Source organism: Eleutherodactylus coqui, chromosome 2 (assembly GCF_035609145.1).
Source record: "Eleutherodactylus coqui strain aEleCoq1 chromosome 2, aEleCoq1.hap1, whole genome shotgun sequence".
NCBI lineage: Eukaryota > Metazoa > Chordata > Amphibia > Anura > Eleutherodactylidae > Eleutherodactylus > Eleutherodactylus coqui.
The window spans coordinates 141,403,851-141,428,797 of record NC_089838.1 but is presented as its reverse complement, the minus strand read 5'-3'; the positions used below and the strand labels follow the sequence as shown (position 1 = coordinate 141,428,797).

The window sequence follows — 24,947 nt, the reverse complement described above, 5'->3', positions numbered from 1 at the left end:
ACAGGAACAGAACGTGGAGCAGGCGGGCATTGAATCCTGCACTGAGCAGGGGGTTGGACCCAAAGAACCTAGAGGTCTCTTCCAGCTCTACCATTCTAGGTGTCTTGGGGTCAGGAAAAGAACAAGGCAGAAACCAGGACAGAGGAACAGACACAGGAACATTGGAGCTTTACCAACTGAAAGTACCAAACAGGTGATGAGTGGTGAAGGCCAAAACAGAAAAGATTAACCATTTCTTCACTGGTGAGTGACATAGCAGAGCAGGGAAAAGCTGAACCACCTAGATCAAATTCCGCGAAGAAGGCAGAGTTCATGTCAGAGCCAACAATGCAAGCCGAGAAACGGATGCACAGATACTGCTGCTTCTAGTAAATGTTCTGTTTCACCTGAGGGCTGGGTTTGCCGAAAAACTGCTCAGTAGGGTGCATTTATATGGGTCAGCCACGGGGGAGTGCGATAGCAGTCCAAGAAACTCGGACAGATATTGCACTTGCCAATAATTTGTATGAGTGCAATGAGCTTTGTGAGGGGGGAAACAGAATTGCAATTTTCACGCATCTGAAAAAATATGCATGAAAACCGCCCATTATGGGAGCAAAAGCGCATTACATTGCACTCTTTTACATGCGTGTGATGTTTGTGGGTTTTTTTTGGTTTTTTTTTTAGTTGTTGCTCCCATAAGGAAGACTGGGCAATCCTTAAACAGAATCGCGCCAAAATTGGACATGCTGCAACTGCATATCGCATATGCAGAAAGATCGATTAAGAACAATGTCTTTCCCCCCCTGCAATCTCGGTGCATCTTACGAGAAGATCACCCGTGTAAATGCACCCTAAGTGCTCTATATTAATGTCCGACGTGTGTATATGAGAGTGAAGCAGGTGCTGTGCATGCGAGACATCATGGCGTCTAGTCTCCATCCTTCTTGGGGCTGGGGTCAGAGAAAACTGACAATTCGATATGGAGCTAACAGAAGAGTAAAGCTGTCAAAAAATGCAAGATATAAGTTATATAATGCCTAGAATTGCTGTACACACAATGGCTTATTCGTAATCTGTAAGTAAACTGACAGTTGCTTTTAATAGTGATGGTTTTGGAATGAGATAATCCTACAAGTACACATTGGTGTGACGGTCCATTACCCGTTTAGTTTTGGCCATGTAGTTTAATTGGTAATGGCTTGTATGGTATGATTTCAGTTTGCATTCGCTCTACAGGTTATAATCTGACTTGTTCTCTCTTGTGTAAAAGATTGATTTTGACTATTTGATCATATTTTTATATTGGGGAACTACTCAGAATGTATCTTCCTCAGTATGGAGCTTGAATTGACCTCCTAGGCTTCCCCTTACTAAGGCGCATCTTCATTAATTGTGTAGTAGTTTTCAGATCCTCTTTTTCTCACTGATGGTTTAATAATATACATTATAATTATTCTGTCCTTGATATAATATGAACCATCTCTCCATGCACTAACATCTTATTGAAGCTCAGGATAGGTCATCAGCTTTAGATTGGTGGGGTCCGCAGCTTGGGAGTCTGACAAGATCTGCAAATCAAGCCGCCTATAGAGATGCATGGGCATGCAAAAAAAGGATTAAAACGTGCGGATTTGATTTGCGGACCTTTTGGACCAGAAAACAAATCACAGCATGCTCCATTTTAGTGTGGATCCCGCACAAACTGCTTCGATGGAAGCCGTCCGATCCGCCGCATACTCGCAGCTGACACTGCGGACATGCCGCTGGAAAGCAGGAGATTTAAAAAGAAACGAAAAACTGTACTGCGCATGTCCGATGGCAAGCCATGAGGACCATGCACAGTACAGCAAACCTGGAAATGGAGGGTTCCATGTGGACGCCGCTGCTGGTGAAATGCAGGTAAGCAGGGCTTGCTGGCCGTGGCAGTGCTGGATTCCCTGCATGGAATCCGCGCATGCCGTGGACATGAGGCCCAAGAGAAGCTCAGTTCCATTGAAGTGAATAAGATTGAGCTGCTATGACATGTACAGCACTGTGCTGGTATACAGTGAAGTGGCCGTGGCACTCGCCCAAGCGCTGCAGCTACTCCACACACCTGATCACTGGGGGTCCTCAAATGGTGGATTCCCATCGATCAGATATTGATGACCTAACTTACTCCTGGAAGACCCTTTAATGGTTACTTGTGTAAAGTTATTCAGTTGAACATGTCCTATTCCAAGTAATGTTTGGTCATTTCTCTGCTTAATTGACAACTACTAAAACTATTACATGGATGGTCCCCCAAATATTAATTTTTTTGAGGGGAAGGGTGGGGATGGTGAAGTTCTTTTAACAATATTTCATGTAGTTTTTATGCAGTTTTTTTTAAATTTTTTAACCAAAGCCAGAAGTAGATTCAAAAGTTATGAGAAATCTAAAGTAAGGCGTTCTCCTTCCTGTTGGAACCACTTTGGCTTTGGCTCAAAAACCTGTGCAAACCTCTGCGAATACTATATATCCTTGACGTTACAGGCTCCTCTGACTTAGTGTCCCCATGACAATACATCCTTCCCTCTGACAGTTCATCCTAGGAATCTAAATCTCACTTCTTCTAATTCCATATAATAACAAGTGTTAGTTAGAATATGGAAATGATCATGCAGAATGACATAATGTCCCTATGCCAGGGCTTATCATCCAGCACACCAGGGAGGAAGTGTTGGCTTTGGGCAGGTAACCTCATTTAGGTCCTCATGTACCAGGTGGATTTGCATCGCGGAATCCGGAGCGGGTTGACCGCCTCTGGATTTCGCAGCAATTGCGGTTTCCGCTCATGGATGAAAAATTGCAGCATGCTCCATTTTTGAGCGGATGGCTTCCATTGAAGTAAATGGAAGCCGTCTGATCTGAGGCCCTTCCGCAGTTGAGTTTCAAAAGAAAAATAATCCGTACTACGCACATCCAATGGCGAGCCATGCGGACCATCCGCAGTACAAAGAAGAGAAAAGGACAGCAGGTACGCACGGACACAGCTGCCGCCAGGGCCAGATTCCGCACGCAGAATCCAACCCGCCGTGTGCATGCGTCCTAAGTGGTATGCCAATGCTATAGCCACATGGGTATAAGGCAATGACACTTTTGTAATTACTGACATGTAAATTTAAATGCATGCATGGCAATTCTATCTAAATCTGTGATTACTTCTCACTAACCATCGGCCAGGACAGAACTGCTAACAGCAAATTCTGTGCCACTGCGAAAAGTAAAAAATGAGATGGTTTCCACTAATATACCATGTATAATATATACTATTACTAGGTAAGGCCTTGGCCAGTTTGCTTTGTGTTTTTGTTTGTTATTTTACCAGAATAGTCAAATTGTTAAAAATATGTTTTTTGTGAACCTCATTCACTACACAGTGCAGAGACCTAGAAGTCTGAACCGTGGCAGAAGTGCTGGACCTAATAAAGCTCACACACCACATGACGTTGAGGGGTAACAAAGCAAAAAAATGGGCCAATCAGCAAATATATAATACCAATGTCTCCCTGTGTGAACGGATCTAGGAAAAGGTCTATAATAATCTGAGCAAAATAAATGCTTCTGTTTTTGAAGATCCGGAGAGAATCAGACTGCAGAATGGGAACGAGCAATCATTATCATACATAGAGATTCTCCAATCTGCTCTGAGAGGTGAAACCAAGCCTTTCCTATGGGCAGAGAAGAGGGCTTGATGTTCTGTACTCCCACTCGCGCACCTCTCTGGGAGGTAGACAGACGCCTCCTGCTAACTGCATGCCGTAGTTTACGGCTGTGTAATGCTATTCAGGGAGATTGCCATAATGGTGCAGGATGTCAATTGTTCTTTAGACTTTATAAAATGTGCTTACAGCATTCAGGAGTTCAGTTTCTTTCGTCATGGATTCCATGGAAACGGCATGAGGCATGAGAAGTATTTTTAATATTTGACATTCTATACGCAAGCGCTCCAAAAAAATTTTGTTTTTTTCTGTTATGAGACATAACCTAAAAATATGTAAAACCTCCCTCAATCCTCTGCCGCTCGGAATTCATCCTGGCATATGCATTAAAATGGCAATCTCATCGTATTGGGGGTTTAAAGATGGATAGCAATCCGAAAGGCTTTCATAACAGATTTTTCTTTTCCTTGCAGAAAAAAAGTACTAACATGTCAAAAAATAGGCCGGCCGGGTTTCTGTTGTAATTGCAGCTTTAGTATTGAGCAAAGTAAATGGCTTGGAAAGTAGACATTTGGCAGTACATAATGTTTGATTTTTTTTAAGAGTAAAGAAATTTGCTATGATAAGTGGTTTATCAGGGCGCTGACGTCTAGAGTACAAGCTGAAGGATATGGGGTAATTGTAGCAAAACCTACAATAGAAACAAAGGCCCTGCTCTAAACAGCTTGCAATCCAGGACTTGGTGTATCGGAGCAATAGGATGTGTAAATTGGGTTGTGTGATTGATTTTTATATTTATATATATATATATGCACACACATATACATACACACAGTCGTTTGCAGTTGGAAGTAAATGGGAGCTGTGCAGGGGTACTGCATTGTGTATGGCAGGGGGTCATTTTTAGCAAGGACTACATCCGTATTATGGTTGCCTTCAAAGGGCTGTTTTATAAGGGCTCATTCACAAAGCCATATTCCGCATGTATCTTTTACGCACAGCTTAATCCACATTGATTTGCAGTGGGGTATTTTGTGAGTGTGAAAAAGAAAATTGCAACATTTCCCATTTTGGTCCGTATTACGGGTTAAAATTGCCCATTAAAGTCAATGGGATCGCATAAATACACAGTCAATAGGCATAATATATATTCGCTACATACTTGTGCATGAAGGCAGGAGAAATCTAGCGACCTACTTGCGGTTTTTTGTGTGGGTGGGGGTGGGGGTGGGGGTTGCATGTGAAAGACACAGTGACTGTGCGTGCAAAAAGAGAAAAAAGGTAAAAAGGTCCAAGTAGACTGTAAATACACAAAGTTACTGTGTGTGAAAGCATATTTCACGGCTTGAAACTGCATACGCCGGTGTGAATGAGCCCTAATTGTAAGTACTCCTTAACATGGCTAAGGAGCTCTACGTGCTCTGATGGCATTTTCCTCTTCCACCTCCTTAGCATAGAGATTCCTAACTTGGAGGGTGTCTGGGTCGGCCTGTCACAGCTGTGCCACCTCCTGTGAGTTGTTGGACAGAGATATGTTGAATTGCGCCCCCAGTGTTCAGATTACAAAATGGCACTCGCTCCCTGTGCTGGCGCCACCTCCTCTTCCAAACACTGGCTGCGTCCTCTGGCGAAAATGGAAAACCAGTCCTTTTGCATGTGGACCTCGTCAAGGGCCACATAAAATCATGTGGCAGGCCCGATTCAGCCTGCGGGCCTTGAGTTTGACACTTGTGGTGTGTGGACTGTGGCTCGGGGAACAATTGATTGGCAACGGTCCTGGATGACCAACTCCTGCTGATCAGCTATTGATGGCCTCTCCTATGGATAGGCCGTCCATCATTTAGAGCTGGATAACTCTAAGGCCTCCCTCACACAGGCATTTTTTAGAAACGCAGCGTTTTTCGATGCTGCATTTACTGCAGTTTTCAGCAGCTTTGTCATGGATTTTTGACAACATTTTGGCTGCGTTTTAAGCAAATATGAAAACACCACCAGCGAAGCTGAAAAACAAAAATTAATACTCTCCTAGCTGGCGCCGACTGGGTACCTGCTGCTACTCTCTAAAGCTCTGGGCACTTGCCATCGCCGATAGACCCCGCCTCCAGCGAGAGATTGCTCTGATTGGCTGAAAAAGCTGGCTCAGCCAATCACAGCCAGCGCTGGACACCCCAATCACAGCCATTCGTTAAATGGCTGTGATTGGAGCATCTGGCGCTGGCTCAGACAATCAGAGCAATCTCTTGCTGGAGGCGGGGTCTTCAAACACCGTCACTAGCAACAGATGCTCGGTCGGCAAAAATGCCTGTGTGAGCGAGGTCTTAGTATAGATACATTGTATTAAGTGACTATAATTATGTGTGACTGTCACTACCTTGTGCTGCAAAAGATGGTGACATAATCCCTTTAACTTGAGTTTGAGTTATGCCTCCATGGCAGATACTGTAGGGTCTGGTGGTTGTTGATTATGATATTGTGTTTGCTATGCTTATTATATTTGTTTTGTTTCTTTATATGTTCTGCAATGGGTTGCATGTATTCATAAAATAGGTCAACGTTGATTCTTATATGAGCGTATTTGAATAAGCGGTAAGGTGAAGGAGTTTTGTTTCCACCAGGATCATTTGTCAGTAGCAGACGGGCATGCAGCTGCAAACCCCACCATGCAGGTGCATGAACTAGTTAAATAGCAGGGCAGAGCCCAGAGAAATGTGTGTAATCTGCTCCCTAACATCCAAAAGAAATTGGCTATTCATATGTAAGAGAAGTGTTTAAGAGATCCTGCTGTATATCAACCAAAGCAGACAGGCTCCGGGTACAAGAATTGCGTTTCATTGGCTTGGTCTACATTGTTGAGTAATGCTCCCGATGCAAATACCTGCTCGCTAGACTCCTAAGGCAGGATAGAGTCTTGTTTACTTGTCACCTTATGAAAGACTGACACCGGGGCAGGGCCCGCGGACAGCAGCAGTAGTGTCAATGGGACTGCTCGGGGCCTTATGAAAGCAGTGTAAAAAATCTCTGAGCACGGTAATGACTGTCATCCACTATCTGTTACCCATGTAGCAGACCTACATGTCTCAGAAATGTTTAACCAGTAAGTCCGCTGTAGCATTAAGATACTGCATAAACCTGATGGATAAACTACAATATTGTAAATTGGTTCGTATACACTGGATGTAAAGCAGTAAGTCATTACAACGTACAGTATTACCAAGATAATAACATGTAATCGAATAGTCCAAACAATTGACCAGCTCGTTAAAATGTACTTTTAATTGAAACGTAATTGTAAATTAAAGAAACCCCAAACTTTGTGTTTTAAGTCCATTCCTTCCATTTAGGCCTCCCTCACACAGACGTTTTTGTACAGCGTTTATGGCTGCCTTTTCAGCACTGCGTTAAACACTGTAAAATGCTCTTGTTTATTTTAATGGGGCGGTTCACGCAAGCGTCAAAACGCTGCGCTTTGACAGCGATGCATGTGCTATCTTTGGCCATTTTTAGCCATGCATCGCCCATTGAAATGAATGGGCAGCGGTTTCAGCTTTGCTGAAAACGTGGCACAACTTGGTACCATGTTTTTGTCAGTGCTAAACGCAAAAGGAATACTCACCTAGCTGACGCTGTCTAGGTCACGGATGCTGTTCAGACAAAGCATCTATTGCTGGTGACAGGGATTGAAATCCCCACCTCCTAGCAAGAGATTGCGCTGATTGGCTCAGGAGCGCTGGCTCTGCCAATCAGAACCGGCGCTGTGATTGGTGCATCCAGCTCTGGCTGTGATTGGCTGAGCCTGCTGACACTCAGCAGGCTCACCAAATCAGAGCAGTCTCTTGCTGGAGGTGGGGTCTTCAAACGCCATCACTAGCAAAAGATCCTCTGTCGGCGATGACTAGTGTCGGGAGCTCCGGAGAACAGCGGCAGGGACCCGGACAGCACCAGCCAAGTGAGTATTAATTTCTTTTAAGCGTCCTTGGCTGTGCTAAAACATTGTAAAAAGCGCATGACAACGCTGCTGAAACTGCAGTAAACGCAGCATTGAAAAAAGGATGAAAAACTGCTATTTCATCCTGTAAACCCCGTCACAATGCCAGACTGCTGGCCGAAAATTGAATGGACTAGTCAATGGAGGGCCGTTTGGTGCCATTCTGTTCCATCATAAGAGAAAACCATTTTACCACGGGGTGCTGTTTCCTGGTTCCGGAACGGAGCAGGAGAAATAAATCCCCTAACGCTGATGTGAAAGAGCCCTTAAATGAAAATATTGCTAAGGCCCGTTTACACGGAGTGATAATCGCTCAAAAGCGATTGCGTCTAAATGCGCGTCCATCGTGCACTTTTCATGCACAATTCAAGCCAGCCTAAAAACCGCACACAGAGTTCTCGGCGGGTAGTACTAATAGTATTGAACCTGTTGGAAAACAAAGGAGCTGAAAGAAGATAAGAGCCCTCTAGCTATTAACTGCATTCAGTGAAAGGCTTCATTTGCATCCTAAATAGCTATTAAGTAGCTGAGTAGCTACTTTATAGTTTCTACAAAATGATCGCTTAAAGCTGTCACTCAAACTGTCATTTGAGCCATCATCGCACCGTGTAAATGGGCCTTTACTGCCAGCATTCTCCACCAGAGAAGCTTACCAAAGACAATTGTAGTGTTGAGTTGTAAAATTAGTAGTTGTAAAATTCCATCTTAAGCAATGGCTAACTTTTTGATAAACTTGTGATTATGTGATAGCCAATGTGATAAAGCAATTTTCATTTTAGCTAGTTATCTACGATGATGATGATTTTATGCTGAAAAATCCTTGCCAAGTAGTGGGCACTATAGGGTTCTCCCTTCTTATTTGCCTACAGCCAGTGAAGTCCATCTCTAATAGCAGAAATAACAAGACTGATAACAGGGAGGGGGTCTCATCTGTCAATAGCAGTCTATGTAGAGGGAAGGGAGACAAAAGCAGAGCATAGTAACATAGTATGTAAGGCCGAATGAAGACAGTGTCCATCTAGTTCGGCCTATTTAACCTTGTTGATCCAGAGGAAGGCAAAAAAAAACAAGAGGCAGAAGCCAATTAGCCCTATTGGGGGGAAAACTCCTTCCCGACTCCCTAATGGCAGACAGACTAATCCCTGGATCAACCTCTAGTAGTTCCTACCTGCCTGTATACCCAGATCAACATCCCTCTGGTCACCTAAAATCTATATCCTGTAATATCCTTTTGTTCTAGAAAGACATCAAGTCCCCTTTTAAACTCCTCTATGGATTTTGCCATCACCACATCCTCAGGCAGAGAGTTCCACAGTCTCACTGCTCTTACTGTAAAGAACCTCCTTCTGTGTTGGCGATGAAACCTGCTTTCTTCTAGACGTAGCGGATGCCCTCTTCTTTCCGTCATAGTCCTGGGTATAAACAGATCATGGGAGAGGTCCTTGTATTGTCCCCTCATGTATTTATACAGAGTTATTTGATCACCACTTAGCCGTCTTTTTTTCCCAGGTAAATAGTCCCAATTTTGATAGTCTCTCTGGGTATTCCAGTCCCTTCATTCTATGTATGAGTTTAGTCGCCCTTCTTTGAACCCCTCAAGCGCTGTAACATCTTTCCTGAGCTCCGGTGACCAGAACTGTACACAGTATTCCATGTGGGACCTGACAAGTGCTTTATATAGTGGAAGAATAATGTTCTCGCCCCTATACCTCTTTTAATACACCCCAAGACTATTAGCTTTTGCAGCAGCTGATTGGCATTGGTTACTCCAGTTTAATTTACAGCCCACAAGTAGCCCCAGGTCTTTTTTAAATATCACTTTTCCCTACTGGTATCCCATTTAGTGTATATTGGTGACATCCGTTTCTCCTGCCCATGTGCATAACCTTACATTAATTAACATTGAATTTCATTTGCCATTTTTCTGCCCAAGCCCCCATCTTATCCAGGTCCGTTTGTAGCCGCACCTTGTCCTCCGTTGCATTGATTATATTGTATAATTTTGTGTCATCTGCAAATATAGATATTTTGCTGTGCAGCCCCTCTATCAGGTCATTAATAAATATATTGTACAGAATGGGGCCTAATACGGAACCCTGTGGCACCCCACTAGCGACGGTGGCCCAATCAGAGTATGAGCCATTTATTACCACCCTCCGCTTTCTATCTCTGAGCCAGTTCTTTACCCAGATACACACGTTTTCACCCAATCCGAGCTGCCTCATTTTATATATCAGCCTATTATGCGACTCATACAGAGAGAGAAATAATTTCAGTAGTTGTAACTCACTATTTTTATTCTAGATTTGTGTAAAGGGAAAAAGCTGCTTCGACCCCTACACATTATGAAGTGAATCAATACAGAAAGGTATTAGAAAAAAAGCTTGATTGGTAAGCAGCAAATCCATGTAAAACCAAAATATGGTACAGAATCTTATCTCTTTCCATCTAGGTGTTTTCTGACTAAGGCCGCCTGCAGACGGCCAGGTTGCATCCGGCTACGAGAATTCTCGCAGCGGGCCCCAACCCGAGCATCTGCTGAGAGCAGCGCGGCACTCACCTCTTCCGCGGCCCTGACCCTTTCATGTGCCGGCAGCCGGCGCATGCGGAGAGCGGGGCCAGTGAGTGACGTTTCTGTGCGGGGCTCGCAGCGATTTGTTTGCCGCGCGAGATTTCGCTTGGCCAAATCGCGGCCAGCTGCATAGGATTGCGTTTGTTAACGCAATCATGTGGCAGCTTCCAGGGGCGGAAATTCCGTGGGAAATCCCGCCGCAGAATTACACAGGGCAGGACGGGGTTAAACATAATAAACAATGTTGTACTCACCACTCCAATGCCCTTCTATCCAGCAATGCAGCAGTGATGACGTGTCCATATAGTCATGTGACCGCTGCAGCCAATCACTGACCTCAGTGGTCTTGAGCTGTGTATACTCCTGGGCCAGTGATTGGCTGCGGCGATCACGTGTGTATGGAATTTCACTGCTGTGGCCAATATAAACACATACCAGCACTGGGGACAGGAGTGGCAGCACTAGACCAGCAGGGATCAAAGTGGCGCGTATGATTCATGTTTAACCATTTCTTGTCTTCTGTAATTTTTTTTTTCCTTTTTAAGTTGAAAAACCCCTTAAAATATTCTACGCAATTGTGATTTAGGTTTCTGGGAAAGCTGCGTGATGGCTATACTGCCTTCATTAGTCTTCAGTTTTTTTGCCAGGCTTTTCCTAAATCCTGAATGACTACTGTAGCAAAGAAGAGAGGCAATCTTCATAGTTTTTGATTGGAGACATATATTTTTAGCTGTGGATGAGAAGTCTGAGTAACAATGTGCCAAGAATGTAAGGACTTGGTTGGCCATTTGTTTTATAGTGAATTGGCTGTTGTAACGTTCTATGCATAAAAGTGGTAACCGTTTAGTACAATGGGCTATAGTATGAAATAGAGAAGAGCGTACAAGAGAGTCATTGTGAAGTTCCACTTACTGTGTTGTATGTATTGTGTTATTTATATAGAGAACTCTTCATGGATTAAACTGGAAGAAAAGTTGGAAACTATATAATAGACTGAGCCCATTTCTGAAACAATGTAACAACATGCAGCTGCCGGTGACTGGTGTTTATCTGCCACATTAGATGTAAAAGTGATGCCGACCACAGTGGACATACTTGGAGGGGGACGCAAAGTTATTTTCTCACTTGTTGCTGAGTAGCATTGGTAGTGCCAGCAGTGAGTGCTGCTCCTGACCTACTTGCCCTGCTTAGCTAACGTTACTGGCAAGGCAGTGTGTGCTGCCTGGATCATTAGAAGGGAAATATGATCAGAGAAGAAGTCCACGTATCTAAGATGGGAGGAGCGGAGGAGGGAGCCGAGTGTCTGGAGAGTAGCCTCTCAACCATAATCACACAGAGCCAGAGCCTTCAGTTCTCCTGGCATTGCTTCTCAGTAGAAGCATGCCCACTCTCCAGGATTAGTGGGTAAGGAGGGGAATTTCTTCCTAGGAATGTGCGCTGCGAGAGCATAGCAGCCAGCTTAATCCTGCGGCATGAACACTCTTTTCCTTGTGCATTTCTGCTGCCCTTGATAGACCAAGCACTGACAACTGAAGGCAAGTAGATAGCACAACTGCTTGTTGATTCCTGCAACAGTGTGCGTGTGTCAGTCACAGCTGCAGTGATTTCACCCGCTTGCAAGGAAGTCTGTGTGCTTGTGTGCTTGCTTGCATGGGTAGACAACTTACCACTCTTCCACCTACTTTAATCTGACCTGTCAGATGTCTCACTCCTGTCCTGGGATGATGACATTGTCATTCCTAGATGTATATGTATGACTGAGACTGGCAACAAATGAAGAAAAAAAGTTTCTATGTCGGGTTTAAAAGTATCCCTCCATCTTTTTTCTTATTATTGCGTAGTCCTTGGCACATCTTGAAGCAGTCTCTGCCATATGACAACGTGGTAGTATTTTTAAGCAGGCAGCTGTCAGCTTTAGTTTATCCCCTCTGTAACCTATGTGCATGTTTGTTAAGTATTATAGGCATGAAAGAGGGGGTTAGACAGTATAGATTTTCTCCCCTGCGATTATCGACCCGTCTTTGTATTTCCTTTTGCTGTTTTTATTCATGTACCTTGTGGGTTAAAGGTACGGAAGCTTCTGTACGTGGATGTCGGAATGATTGTAGATCACCCATGGAAGCTTTAATTTGTAGATATATGTAAAGGTTATATAGTTCTCCGATATCTGCTGAGAAATTTGTACCACGTATCCAACGGTATGTGCCCAGCTGTCTGCGGCTGTTCTTCAGCTTCTCCCCCACAGTGTGGACCTCTCAGTATTCAGCAGATGATGCCTGGGCTTTTGACACCTCTTTCAGACCATTTAGCTGTCACTTGCATGTTGCTGCCTCTTTATTGCAGTTAAGGAGTTTCGTGAGAATTCTTTCACTTCCGACTTCTTTGGTGTCAGATCTACAGATAAGATCAGGGCTTGTTTTGAGTGATATATATACAGTCAGGCTGAAAGGAAGGCTGACCTTTGTTCTTGAAAAGCCACTATTTTTCATACAGTCCATTTTTAAGTCTTTTTCCATGCAGCGATTTTCGCTACTTCCTCTATTTTCCATCAACTCCGTCCGTATCGTGGAAAACGGCATTCAGATGGAATCATAGGCAATGTGTCAAAGAGAACCACTCGGGTCTCCATTTACCCTGTTTCCGTTCCTTTCCAGCATTTTAGGAGGACAAAAGTATAGTCGGCACACATTTGACTGGTTTAAGCCAATGGTTCCATCTGAATGCTATTTTTGGGGAGTAGGGCTGAATCCTAAAATGGAGACCAAGGACATAGTGAAAACCGCTATCTGAAAAAAACCTAATAAAGCCAGTTATTAGTAATGATTAATTTTGCCAGTCTGTGTAGGGCCGCGTTCACATCTTCCCTGGGGGCTTTCCAGCACAATACTGTCTCTTCTATTTTGGGAGCAGAAAAACAAAATTAAACATTCCCGCTTGTCCCCATTGCTTTCAATGGGTTTTCAAAACCCTGTTTGCTGTCTGTATGCTTCCTTTTTATGATTAAGGTTGCCATTAGGTTGCCGTGTTAACTAAAAGCAAGCAAATGGACAGCAACATACTTTTTTTTTTTCCCGCAAAACCCACTGAAAGCGATGGGGAGAAAGGCTAAAAACTTTCAAAAATGAAGCAGACTGAATTGTGCCAGAAAGCCCAACGCAGGTGTGAATGTTGCTAAAATAATTTTATTTACCATTTCATTTAGAAAGTTTTTCAAAAAGTGAAACTGTTGAGGGCCTCCCTAGCGGTAATAGTGGGTTGTTGGTTGATTATTATGGAAGGTTGAACAGGCTGTTTGGGGGTTTATAATAGTCCGCCTCTGAACTGGATATCAGCTGTTTACGAAATCCCCTAACTATATACGAAATAACCCTATCTGATCTCTACAAGCTAAGTGGATGCTGAGGCTCGAAAATATAGTACTAGACTTAACTCCTTTACTCAAGATATACTAATTATCTTAAGTAAACCTTTCCGGCTCACTGGAGGGAGGGTCAATGGTCAATACTTATTGACTTCTTGTAAACTTTCCTGGCATGTGATTGGCTTTTGCTCTGACTTATAGACCTTCACATTTATATTCGCTTACAATACAAATCAAACAGGCGAGGCAGGCAAATCATGCAAATCCTTTGTGCAGGCGACGATTCCTAGTCAAATTGACTAGATGCGGATGACTGGTTATGAGCAGCACTTATGGGCGCTGATAGACAATCGCTAAAGAAGAGATTCCCTTTGATTTGTTTTATGGTCTCAGCATGTTGTTCTTGAGGTGTACAAGGCTTTGATGGAGTGATATAGGCGTAGTCTTTTGTCTACCTTGTAGAGGTGGCTGCAATACATTTTTGGAAGTTACTGGCAATTTTCTGTGTTGCTGAGTTGGTAGAAACTTTTTCGGGTTTTTACCAAATCTAGTTGGCTGTGTTACATATATTTTCTGAAGCGGTTTATTCAGCTCTGCACTCAGATATTGTTGGATTCCAGCTGATGCCATTAAAAGAGCCGAGTTCTCTTCAAAGACTCTTTAAAAGAAAAAATCAATACATCTTCTCTCCCGGGTAACATGCTTCATTGATGGTGTGCTGTATTATTGATTGAGAGCATACTTGTAAAGAATCCGAGTCTTTCTGTAGGTGGAAATCTACTGTAGGTACAAGATGTCTTGGCCAATTATACATGTGTACGAGGTCAGAAGCTTGGCCGCCTCGCCCCAGCTTCCATTTTTAGTATTGTCTGTTCATCTGGAGCTACATCCATTTTCTTGGACCAGTTGCATCATTGTTGTTTATGCTTTATATTCTTGGTTATAAAAGGCTTGATCTCCTCTAATATGAAATGCTATGAACAAGCTAGTTAAATGCCAGAGAAAATATAGATGTTACTACAGTAACCGCTAATATTCCACAGTACTGTCCATGTGTCATAGGGGCTGAGACATGGGGAGATGACGTAGACCGGACGCTGAAGAGTTTTTCTAGCAGGCATTGTGTTCAGGAAAAAAATGGAGTGATTCTCTTGGCACCACGGCTTCCATTTATACAGGAACATGACCCATTCATTGTGATCCATTTTGTAATGGATTTCATAACGAGATCAGCATGATAGAGATATATAGTTTGGGGTTTTTTTGGCCTGCTTCACACAACCAGATTTCAATTGCGATTGTCAGTCGCACGGACAATATGCGGTATTCCGCGCCTATTAGAAAGCTAGAACTTTGCATATCCCCTCAGATGAGCGGATAGCAATTGCGATTTCTGCAAGCAGATTTAAAATCGCAGCATGTTCTATTTTTGTGCAGAATCTGCACAAATGGCCTCCATTAAAGCCAATGGAAGCCGTCCAACCAGCAGCCCATCTGCAATTGACGTTGCGGAAAGGCTGCGGGTACCCATGTCATCGCCTAGCAATGGCACAGGAAAAAAAATCTGTTCTGTGCATGACAGATATTGGGTGTCTGTGGTCATCCGCTATACAGAGTTTGCAGGTACGTGGGTCACCGGCTGGGGTCAGAACCAGATTCCTCGGTGGGCTCCAAATGCAAAATCCGACTCGTTCATGTGCAGCCAGCCTTAAAGTGAATTCATAGTTAGCAAACGTGTTGCAAACATTTCTACAAGTGAATATCTGTTCCACTCATCTGGATGGGCTTGTTCAGGAGGAAAGTACATGGATTTCTTCCAGCCCTGTTTGGCGGTATACCACAGTCATGTACACTTCTGCAACCAACCTGCCATGTATGAATTCACCCTAGGGGTATGTCTGCAGAGACCGCATTTTCTGCAGCAGTAAATCCGGAGCGGATCTTGCCATGGTTTCATGGGAAAATCCACATGTGTTACATGTGGATTGAAGACTATTTTGATGTGGATTTGGCATGGATCTCACCCTGCTCATTGAAAGAAAGGTACATTTTGCAGTAAAAATCCTTCCTAAATTGACCTGCTGCAGACATCAGATCTGCACCATAGGTGCTGTGGATTTTTTTTTTTTTTTTTGGCGCATGTTGATGAGATTTAGTTTAATCCCATCCACTTTGCTGGTGCTATATATCCGTGGAGGAAAATCCACAGCCTATTGACAACACATGGACATGACATAATGGTCCTCGCTTAGCCAGTCTAAGCGGTTTTGTGATGGAAATAAAATCAACCAGTGCCCATGATTCCACATCGTGGACCCCTTCTGAGCATGGCATGGGGTGATTACAGCGTTTAGCCAAACTTTTTTTATTTTCAGTTTTAGATCTTGAGGCCAGAGAAAGCCAAAGTATAGTATAATCTTCCTAAAGCTGCTTTCACATCTGTCGGGGGGTTCTATTGTCCTGCTGCTTTATAGAATCCCCATGGCCGAACAGATCCGCCTTATGGCAGAACCGCACCGCGCCGAATGGACCCCATTGACTATAAAGGGGTGCGTTTGGTTTCCGCTCAGCTGCCCGTCATTTTAGCGGACGAAGAATCGCTTGGTGCAGTATTTTTCCTTTTCTTCTGGTATTTTGTGCCGGTCTGCGATGAAGGTGCCAGCACAGATGTGAGCGCTGCCTTACTCTGTGTACGTTGGCAGATTGAGGTTTAGGTTGACATCTGGGCTGCCTGTTGTGATTGTAGAAACGAAGCATGAGCGTCTGGGTTTTTTTTTTTCTTTAATTCTTTTTCTTTCTTAGACTTTATTTTTTTTAATGGGAAAGAAATATTGTTTGCAGATTAAAAGCATATTCAAATGTCATCCGTGACGGGACGCTGTTTGTTCTCTGACGTGGCATAGTAAGGCTCCTGCCAAGCTATTCATACTGCTTTTGTTTCTAGACTGTTGAGCAAGTTGCCATAAATACATGCTAAATGATTGAGTTGGGTTATTATGCAGGTACAATGCCGGGCACAATACTCCACAAGAGCAGAGCAGGATCTGTGCCAGTGAGCTACAAACCCCAAAGAACACATTCTAGTAATTGCTCAGTTGTGGGTTCACTTTGTTCTCTCAGTAGGTGAAGAGCTGTACAAAATCTGAACATATTCAGTTATTTATTTTTTTCATATTATTTCTAGTCCGTTTTCCCAGCTGGTAACAATATGACCACATAGTAATTATATTGAATGAATGCTATGATTCTTTCCATTGGTGCTTGTAAACATTGCTGGGTTGTGTATCTGCGTAGACATTGGACATGCACAGACTACAAACTGAGCCTGATTCTTCAGGCTGCAAGGCTTGCAGAACATCATTGTCTCCAAAGCATTTTTATAAATCTGGGCTATATAAATTGTTTTGTTCTCTGCTTCGGGTTATGCATTCGTTCCTTGTAGCTTCAGATCAGCTGGGAAGATAGAAGTCTTTTCTATATACTTTAAGAATTAGACCGATGACATGTTAGCCTATGGGGTCATCTTCAGCGAGGTGAGCATGTGTTTCTGGAATGAAGAATGGTTTTTAGACCTGATTGCATAGTGTGTTATGTTGGTGTGGTGCGGTATTGTACGATTGGTTCAAGGCAATAGCTCCATCATTCTTGTTCTAAGCAGCCTTCAGATTGAAACCAGTTTCCTTGACCACAATCTTGAGCCATGAAAGAAGAGGCCCTCCTGAGGCGCAGGTCATGTGCTGGGGTTACACCCGGCACCTACTTCCCAAGGCCTGATGGACGAAAGCTAGTCCGAAATGCATCATTTGGAGGATACAATGAACTGTCTCCTACGCTTCCAGGTTTGTTTTTATCTACCATTTAACTATTTCTTTGACAGTTTCACCTGAATAACAGGTAGCAAACCAACATCTTGTAGGCCGTGTACATTCTAGTTTTATAGGGATATGTTCTCCTATTTTCTTTCATATAATATATACTGTGTGTAAATATTTTATTACACGGGGTGATTCAGAAAGAATGGGGCAAAAGTAAAGCTGAGTGATTTGCACAAGATTTGACATACAGCACCCAGAATGACAGGAAGAGTTACAAGAACTCTTCAAGTGTTTAATACACTTTACATTTGTTTGATGTGGGTGCCATTGATGACACTACACAACCTCAAAAAAAAAGCATCTCCTAGCAACTTGATATCTGGTTTGTCCCCAATGGCGTCCACATTGGGTAGTCCATTTTGCGCATGCACGCACACTGTTCTCTATGGGAGTGTACATGTACAGCTGTAAAGATGAGTCTGCTGGCGCTGGGCGATTTATAAAAACTACATCCCTGCTCTGCTCAGAACTTGGCCTTTGAGCACCATGACTTTGTTTCAAAGTTAAAAGGGAACCTGTCACCACCTATAAACTCACTTTATCCTGTATATACTCGTTCTATGTAAACATTGTTTAGGGTTTATTATATTTACATCTCTACACTCGTAAATATTTTCTATCATGTGAACATTTAGGCCGGTTGCACACGGACAAGTCAGATTCTGCATGCAGGATCCCGCAGCGGAATCCTTCTGTGCCCCCGGTCGGGGACCCTGCGTACCTGCATTATCTGTATTGTGAATGACCGTGAAGGCTCACAGGTGGTCATACGCAGTACAGATTTTTTTTTTCATATATTTGTATTTCCTGCACCGTTGCCAGGCGATGATACCAGGTACCCACAGCCCATACGCAATGTTAATCGGATGGCCTCTATTGACTTCAATGCATGCTGACTGTGCAGAGTTCACAGCAAAATAGAGCATGCTGCAATTTTTTTCCTTCGCTCACAGTATGCGCAAATTTGTATCCACGAGTGTGAAGGAACAAGTGAAATTCCATACCTTCCAATGCATGTGATTTGCTGTGGATCTTGCGCATAGACGCCAATTGCGAATTCTGCAATAGGAGTGCGGTCGTGTGAAGGCTTAGATTGTCACAAGTGCTAAATATGACATTCAGCAGACGAGGGAATCCAAACCACTGCTGTCTATTATTCCATGAAAACGCCCGTATGTTTCCCAAACTGCACAACCCCCAACAGGTCAGGTTGTCAGGATTTCCATAGTATTGCACAGGTGATATAATTTTTGCCCGTGCCTTAGACATTGTCTTTTCTCTATAGTATATCAAATCGTGGTCTGTTGGGGGTCGTGCAGACTGCAGTTAGGGAAACACTGGGGATTGCCAAGTGGTGTATTGAGCGGAGCTGGTAATTAAAAGCTTTCTTTACTATAAATGTCTATTGCATGTTATCTGCAAATCCTAATTTGCTCCTTGATCTCTGAGAAGGGCTTAGTATGGATTGTTGTCAAGCAGGTAGCTAAATGTGATGAATGAGTCTCTTTTCTTTCACAGTGTAACTACTTGGTAGTATTATATGATTGCTTAGCGTATGGGTGGACCTTGATCCATCCATGTTATCATGAAGTTTTCCAAGGAGGGGAATCTTCTTATCTGACAGTTGGCTAGCCAGATGAGGGTCTCCCATTAACTAGCCTTCAGATTCCATCGCTCCCACCGGAATTTGAACGATAATCGTTCCGTGTAAATGCATGCAGCGACTGTACGACAATGCACTTTTAAATGGGGGCGAGGGGAGAACGCTTCCCAGCCCGCTCCACCTCCATGCCAGGCAGCACTGTGATTGATGCCAGCGATATTCGCTCCTGTGTAACAAGCATCACTGGGACAAGCTGCCGGGCATTGCATGCCCCACAGCTCGTCTTGTGTAAAAGGACCTTCACATGCGACAATTATTCGGATTCCCGTGATTCAGCAAGAACCGGCACATTCTCGGCAGAGGAGGCCGTGTCATCGCCATATCGACAGTGCATCGTCGTCTGTACTGCGCATGTGCTGGACGGCACATGCGCAGCAGAGGTAAAGACTGGCGGAGCAGTAAGCTGGCGTCACCAGGCGGGCATCGGGTCAGACTCCACTGCAGGAATCCAGCATGCGGGGTCCGACCTGCCCGTGTGCAGGCGGCCTGACTTGACTAAGTTTGCAGAGTCTATAAGGCAGGATTAATAAATCTGATATGTAGCAGTGGTTTTGTTGCCTGGTTTACTTGTGTAGTATAATACACACCATATGTATCTGATTGGGACATCTTGTGCATATGTTTTGTTTTCTCCTTCTAATAAAGAAATCTGATGTAAGCCTTATGTCAGCACATTGCTGTTAATTCCTCCTAAGTACTTTCTTATTGTAATAAGGATCAAGGCCATCTCAGTAGCTAAATGCTCATCACCAAATACCTTAAGACTCCTGTGTGTGCTGCTTGTCATTTTGTCTGACCATGCGTTAATACACATCTTAAGACAACATGTAGCATCTTATGAATTGCACTTATTGACCTTTGTGTGGCCAAGCTCAGAAAAAAAAAAGTGGCCTTAGGCCGCCCTCACGCAGATGTTTTTGTACATTTTGCAGCATTGAAAAACGCAGCGTTACTGCAAACGCCTGTGTGAGGGAAGCCTTACTGTTCTAGACTGCCCATTGGAATATACGGTATTCTGATTGTTTGCTATCACATAAAAACACATTTTCTGTTAAACTGAGGGGTTATTTACTAATACTTTCTAAAAGTTACACAGTGCAAAAGACCATTTTAAAATGCATCAGATTTATCACAGTAGGGCTACTAAATGATAAATCTGTGCACTTTAACCCTTTCCAATCCACTGTCTGACGTCTGAAGACATTATGATTTAAGGCTGTACAGCTTCAATGTTCGAAGAAGTCTGATGGGGTTCTCTTACTGTATATTGCCAGTCTCTCTGATGTTGGAGCCTATCCAACATGTCACCTCATGCAGTACTGGCTTTAGCCAGCATATAGCGCTGTTGTATAACAGCAGAAAAAAATTAACCCCCTAGGAAAACCAGGATACAAATTGGATTGGAAAGGGTTAAAGGCTGTCTAAGTTTAGACCACCTTCTGGCTGATTTAGTTTATGCCAAGAACTGCATCTTAGGCCATGCCCCCTTTTACAAAGCAACACCCGAAATGGTCTGGAACACATAGTAAACATAGCACAGATCTTGTTTGACAGTTTGCTGGCACAATTGCCACTAGAAAACCATCACATTTCCAATTTTAAATAAGCCCCATGGAGTCTTTTTCTTTTAAAGCGAACCTCTGGTTTGAGGATAAGATTCTGTCCCAGGGCCACAGGGGGCAGGTGGTATATTACCTGCAGTTGTTCTTTTCAGCCATCCCTTCAGTCCGCTAGATCCGGGTCCTGTATTCAGCAGTCCAAGAGAGCCAACACAGTCTTTAGACTACTTAAATCCCCCCAGTTCATTGGTAGTATTAAAGACCATTGGTACTAAACGGCTGCTATTTACACTGAGCGATCCGCTCATCATCGTCCATTGTTTATGCAGCATAATCTATGGACGATGAGCAGAGCGCTCAGTGTAAATAGCAGCCGTTCAGCTGCTATGTTATGTCAATGGAGAGGGGTGGGGGAGCGTAAGGGGAGAAATCTCCTCCAGCCTCCCCGCTGTGAGCCAGTGATACTAGCTCCCATGCAGCAGCACAAAAGCGAGGGTATGTGGAAGAGTGTTGGGCATCGATTGCCCGAAATTCCTCCCGTCTAAATGGACCTTTAGACTACTTAAGCACTATACCTGTTCTCTCATTGTGTAGCTGGCCTGCAGCTCATGAATATCCAGGACTACCTTAAGTAGTCCTCTGTTCACCTGCTGCTACTGCACAGATACACACAGGCATACTGCTTACAGCGATTAAAGAGACTATCACCATCTTACTTTTTTACCCTGCTCTCACTACCTTGTCTGTGCTGAGAGAATGTCACCATCTCTTTTTTTGCACCAATCTATTTAAAGGCCCTTTTACACGGAACAATTATTATATAAACAAAAAATGTTCAACCTATCGCAAGTGACCGATAATCGTTTAGTGTAAATGCAACCAATGATAGGCCGACTGATTTTAAATTGCTTGCTTTTCATTCATTTTATCCAGGTATAATAATAATCAGTGGCTCGTTCACTGATGGTTTGGTTTAAATACCAATTGTTCAGTTCTCATTTACGTATACAGCGAATGTGAACGACGGAGCAATTTCTTGTTTGAATGAACCACCTATATATCTGCCTGCAAAAACGGGCTGCCCTGACGAATGAACTGACATGGTTCGCTCTTTCAATCGAGAAATTGACCACAAGTTGGAAGTCCTAAATGGATTTTCCCACAATGGGCATTCATCACCTACCCACAAAATTGGTGAGAATGTCTGACTGCGGGGAACCCCATTGATCACTATAATGGGTCCACAACCCTCTGTCCTCATTGCATGACCTCAGGAGACGTTTGAATGGATTGGAGGTTGAGCATGCATGTTGCCACAATGTTCCATGTCTCTAGGGATAACCTTCATCAACCCCATAGACTTTGAATGAAGCTCCGGGGCTCGTTCTTGACCTCAAGCTGTTCCTCACTGTGACTAGAAGCAGCTGGGGACCCCCTTTTTATAGTGCTCAATGGGAGTTTATGAGCTTTCAGCACACTAACGTACATTTACGTGTGTGTACATTTGCGGTTTAATGTTAGGTTTTGCAGATTACCGTTTTACTTCACTTACAGTTTCTTGAATACTGTCCACTACATCTTTGAGGATTTACTGCGCTCAGCACTCCTAACAAAGTGGCATGTGAAATACATTAAATTATGTTGCTAAATGAAGGACTATCTCAATAAACAGCGTTGTTTGGATGCCCTTTGGAAATGTCAGGGAGTGAAAAAGATTTTCAGATTTTGCCAGTATGTTTTCTTTCTCCCCAGCACAGATGGGCATTGTCTGCCTTCCACAATAATACGAGCACCCTGACTCCCAGCATTCTTGGAATATTCACTATGGTTTTCAGCCTTGTAACATTCTTAGCTAAATGTTTCTCACCTCCTGCCATAAAAAAGGATTTGTACAGCTTCATAGGACCAGTATAATTACTCTGGCGGTTAGTAACCCAAGGTATAAAGTATTCCCTGAAGTATAAAAGAATGCATACATCCTGGAATTGAATTAATTGTAGATTATTAAGGGATCGTGGCAAGTACCAGTATAGCCCTTTGCTTGATACACCCCTTTAAGACAAGAGTGGGGAGCTCTGATGCACCCAACCCTCCATGCATTACATAGTTGGTCAGTCACTTGAATGGCTTGTATATAGTGCTATAAAGTATAATGTGTGCCATGAAATATTACTGCAGAACAGAATGAATCTTAGAGACCACTAGAACTCATATATGAATGCAGAAAAATCCCTATAGTAAAACAATGACTTGAATAATACTTATTAAAAACACCCGAAGAGAAAAAACCAGGCTTAGAAGAGGATTAAAGTACATATATAAACAATGCTTATAAAAGTAATTAGCCCCTAATAATTTACCTCAATTAATTAATGATATGGACATCCAGGGGACTGTCAGTTATCTGGATATTAATACTGTTATTCGAGAAGATGAGTTCATCTTCCTTGTATGCAGTTCCATAATGAACACTGGTTTCTACCGGCAGGGAGATTTTTATGTTTACAAGTCCAAGAGGGTTATTGTAGGTGCTTATTAGGGTATAGCCATCGGTAAGTGGGGTCGCCCTTTTAGGGTTGGTATTTTTGCAGTCAAGACAAGTGTTAGTGTGATTAGGGATAGTATATAGATAGCTGCCTTGTCCTGTCACATCCCTTGCTGTGGATTAAAGGCCCTTTTACACTCAACGATGATCTGTCAAAATTCGCTCAAAAGCCATCTTTTGAGCGATTTATCCTTGTGTGTAAATGTGTGCCCATCATGCACTTACCATGCACTTTTTCGTCCATCGCTGAGTTCAGCTCCGCTTAAAATCCGTTGTCCCTGATAAGACTGACTGCAAGCTGAGTTCTCCACAGGCAGCGCTAATATTCTTTCAGCTGCTGTCCTGCAAGAGAACAATAGCGATGTATTTAGAGCACAGACCACCCACTGTTCTGTAAATACATGCAAATGAAGCTAGTTAACTACTAATGGACTGATTCGCCCATTTGTAGCTAATGCAAAATGATGGCTCCAAACTGTCAGTTTCTGATGAATTTTGAGCGATTATCACACGTGTGTGTAAATGGACCTTAATGCATTTGGATTTATCTTCATATTGTCTAGGACTCAACTAGTCATGAGTGAATGTCAATTTATGCTCATTATGGAAGCGATTTGCTACAAGGCTAAAAAAATTTTATAAGCCTTGTTTTATATATGCACTTTAATCCTCTTTTCTTCTGAGCCTAGTTACTAACTATTGTATCTGCGATATATATATATAGTCTCTTGAGATGTTTTTAATAAGTATTAATAGTCATTGTTTTAATATAGAGATAAGCTATGACCAGAGGCGTAATGTGAAGCTTCTGGGCCCCAATGCAAAACCTGTCACAGGGCCCCCAAATATAATGCTTTATTCATAGGACTGGGCTCCCTATATGGAGGAGAGAGGCCTTATTGGCCCCCTAAGGCTCCTGGGTGCAACCGCATCCCCTGCATCCTCTATAATTACGCCCCTGGCTATGACTACAATATGTCTTAAACTTCAGCGGTCACAGATATGGACTATGCGTTGGCTTTAAAGGGGTTGTCCCGCGCCAAAACGGGTTTTTTTTTTTTTACCCCCCCCCCCCCCCCCCCCCGTTTGGCGCGAGACAACCCCGATGCAGGGGTTAAAAAAACAAACCGGGTAGTACTTACCTGAATCCCGGCGGTCCGGCGTCTTCATACTCACCTGCTGAAGATGGCCGCCGGGATCCTCTCTCTCTGTGGACCGCAGGGCTTCTGTGCGGTCCATTGCCGATTCCAGCCTCCTGATTGGCTGGAATCGGCACGTGACGGGGCGGAGCTACACGGAGCCGGCATTCTGCACGAGCGGCCCCATTGAAGACAGCAGAAGACCCGGACTGCGCAAGCGCGGCTAATTTGGCCATTAGAGGCCGAAAATTAGTCGGCACCATGGAGACGAGGACTCCAGCAACGGAGCAGGTAAGTATAAAACTTTTGATAACTTCTGTATGGCTCATAATTAATGCACAATGTACATTACAAAGTGCATTAATATGGCCATACAGAAGTGTATAGACCCACTTGCTGCCGCGGGACAACCCCTTTAAGTTTTTAAATACTTTAATAAAGCTTGCTCATCATGCGTATTATGAGCAGCCCAAATACGCTGGTGTTACTCAGTCCTTATTCATGCTGGACATTTTTCCTCCGTCTATTTATTTCTTCTCTTGGGGTGTTTTTAATAAATATTAAGTCATTGGTTTAATATACA

The 24,947-nt window shown here is 43.4% G+C and overlaps 1 protein-coding gene across 10 annotated transcripts in view; it reads left to right on the top strand.

Annotated features, from left to right (window-relative positions):
• Nucleotides 1-24,947, top strand: part of OSBPL8 (oxysterol binding protein like 8) — a 193,495-nt gene that overhangs the window by 129,767 nt on the left and 38,781 nt on the right. For 2 of the 10 annotated variants that reach the window (XM_066591678.1, XM_066591674.1), the window contains exons 1-2: nucleotides 11,544-11,757; nucleotides 17,242-17,422. The exons of 4 other annotated variants lie outside the window; for them this stretch is intronic. In XM_066591678.1, coding sequence (XP_066447775.1) covers nucleotides 17,284-17,422 — 139 coding nt within the window. In that variant the 5' untranslated portion in view covers nucleotides 11,544-11,757; nucleotides 17,242-17,283. Of the gene's footprint in view, nucleotides 1-11,543; nucleotides 11,758-17,098; nucleotides 17,117-17,238; nucleotides 17,423-24,947 lie in introns of those variants that run through there. 4 more of the 10 variants (XM_066591677.1, XM_066591675.1, XM_066591676.1 and 1 more) reach the window with 4 other exon arrangements.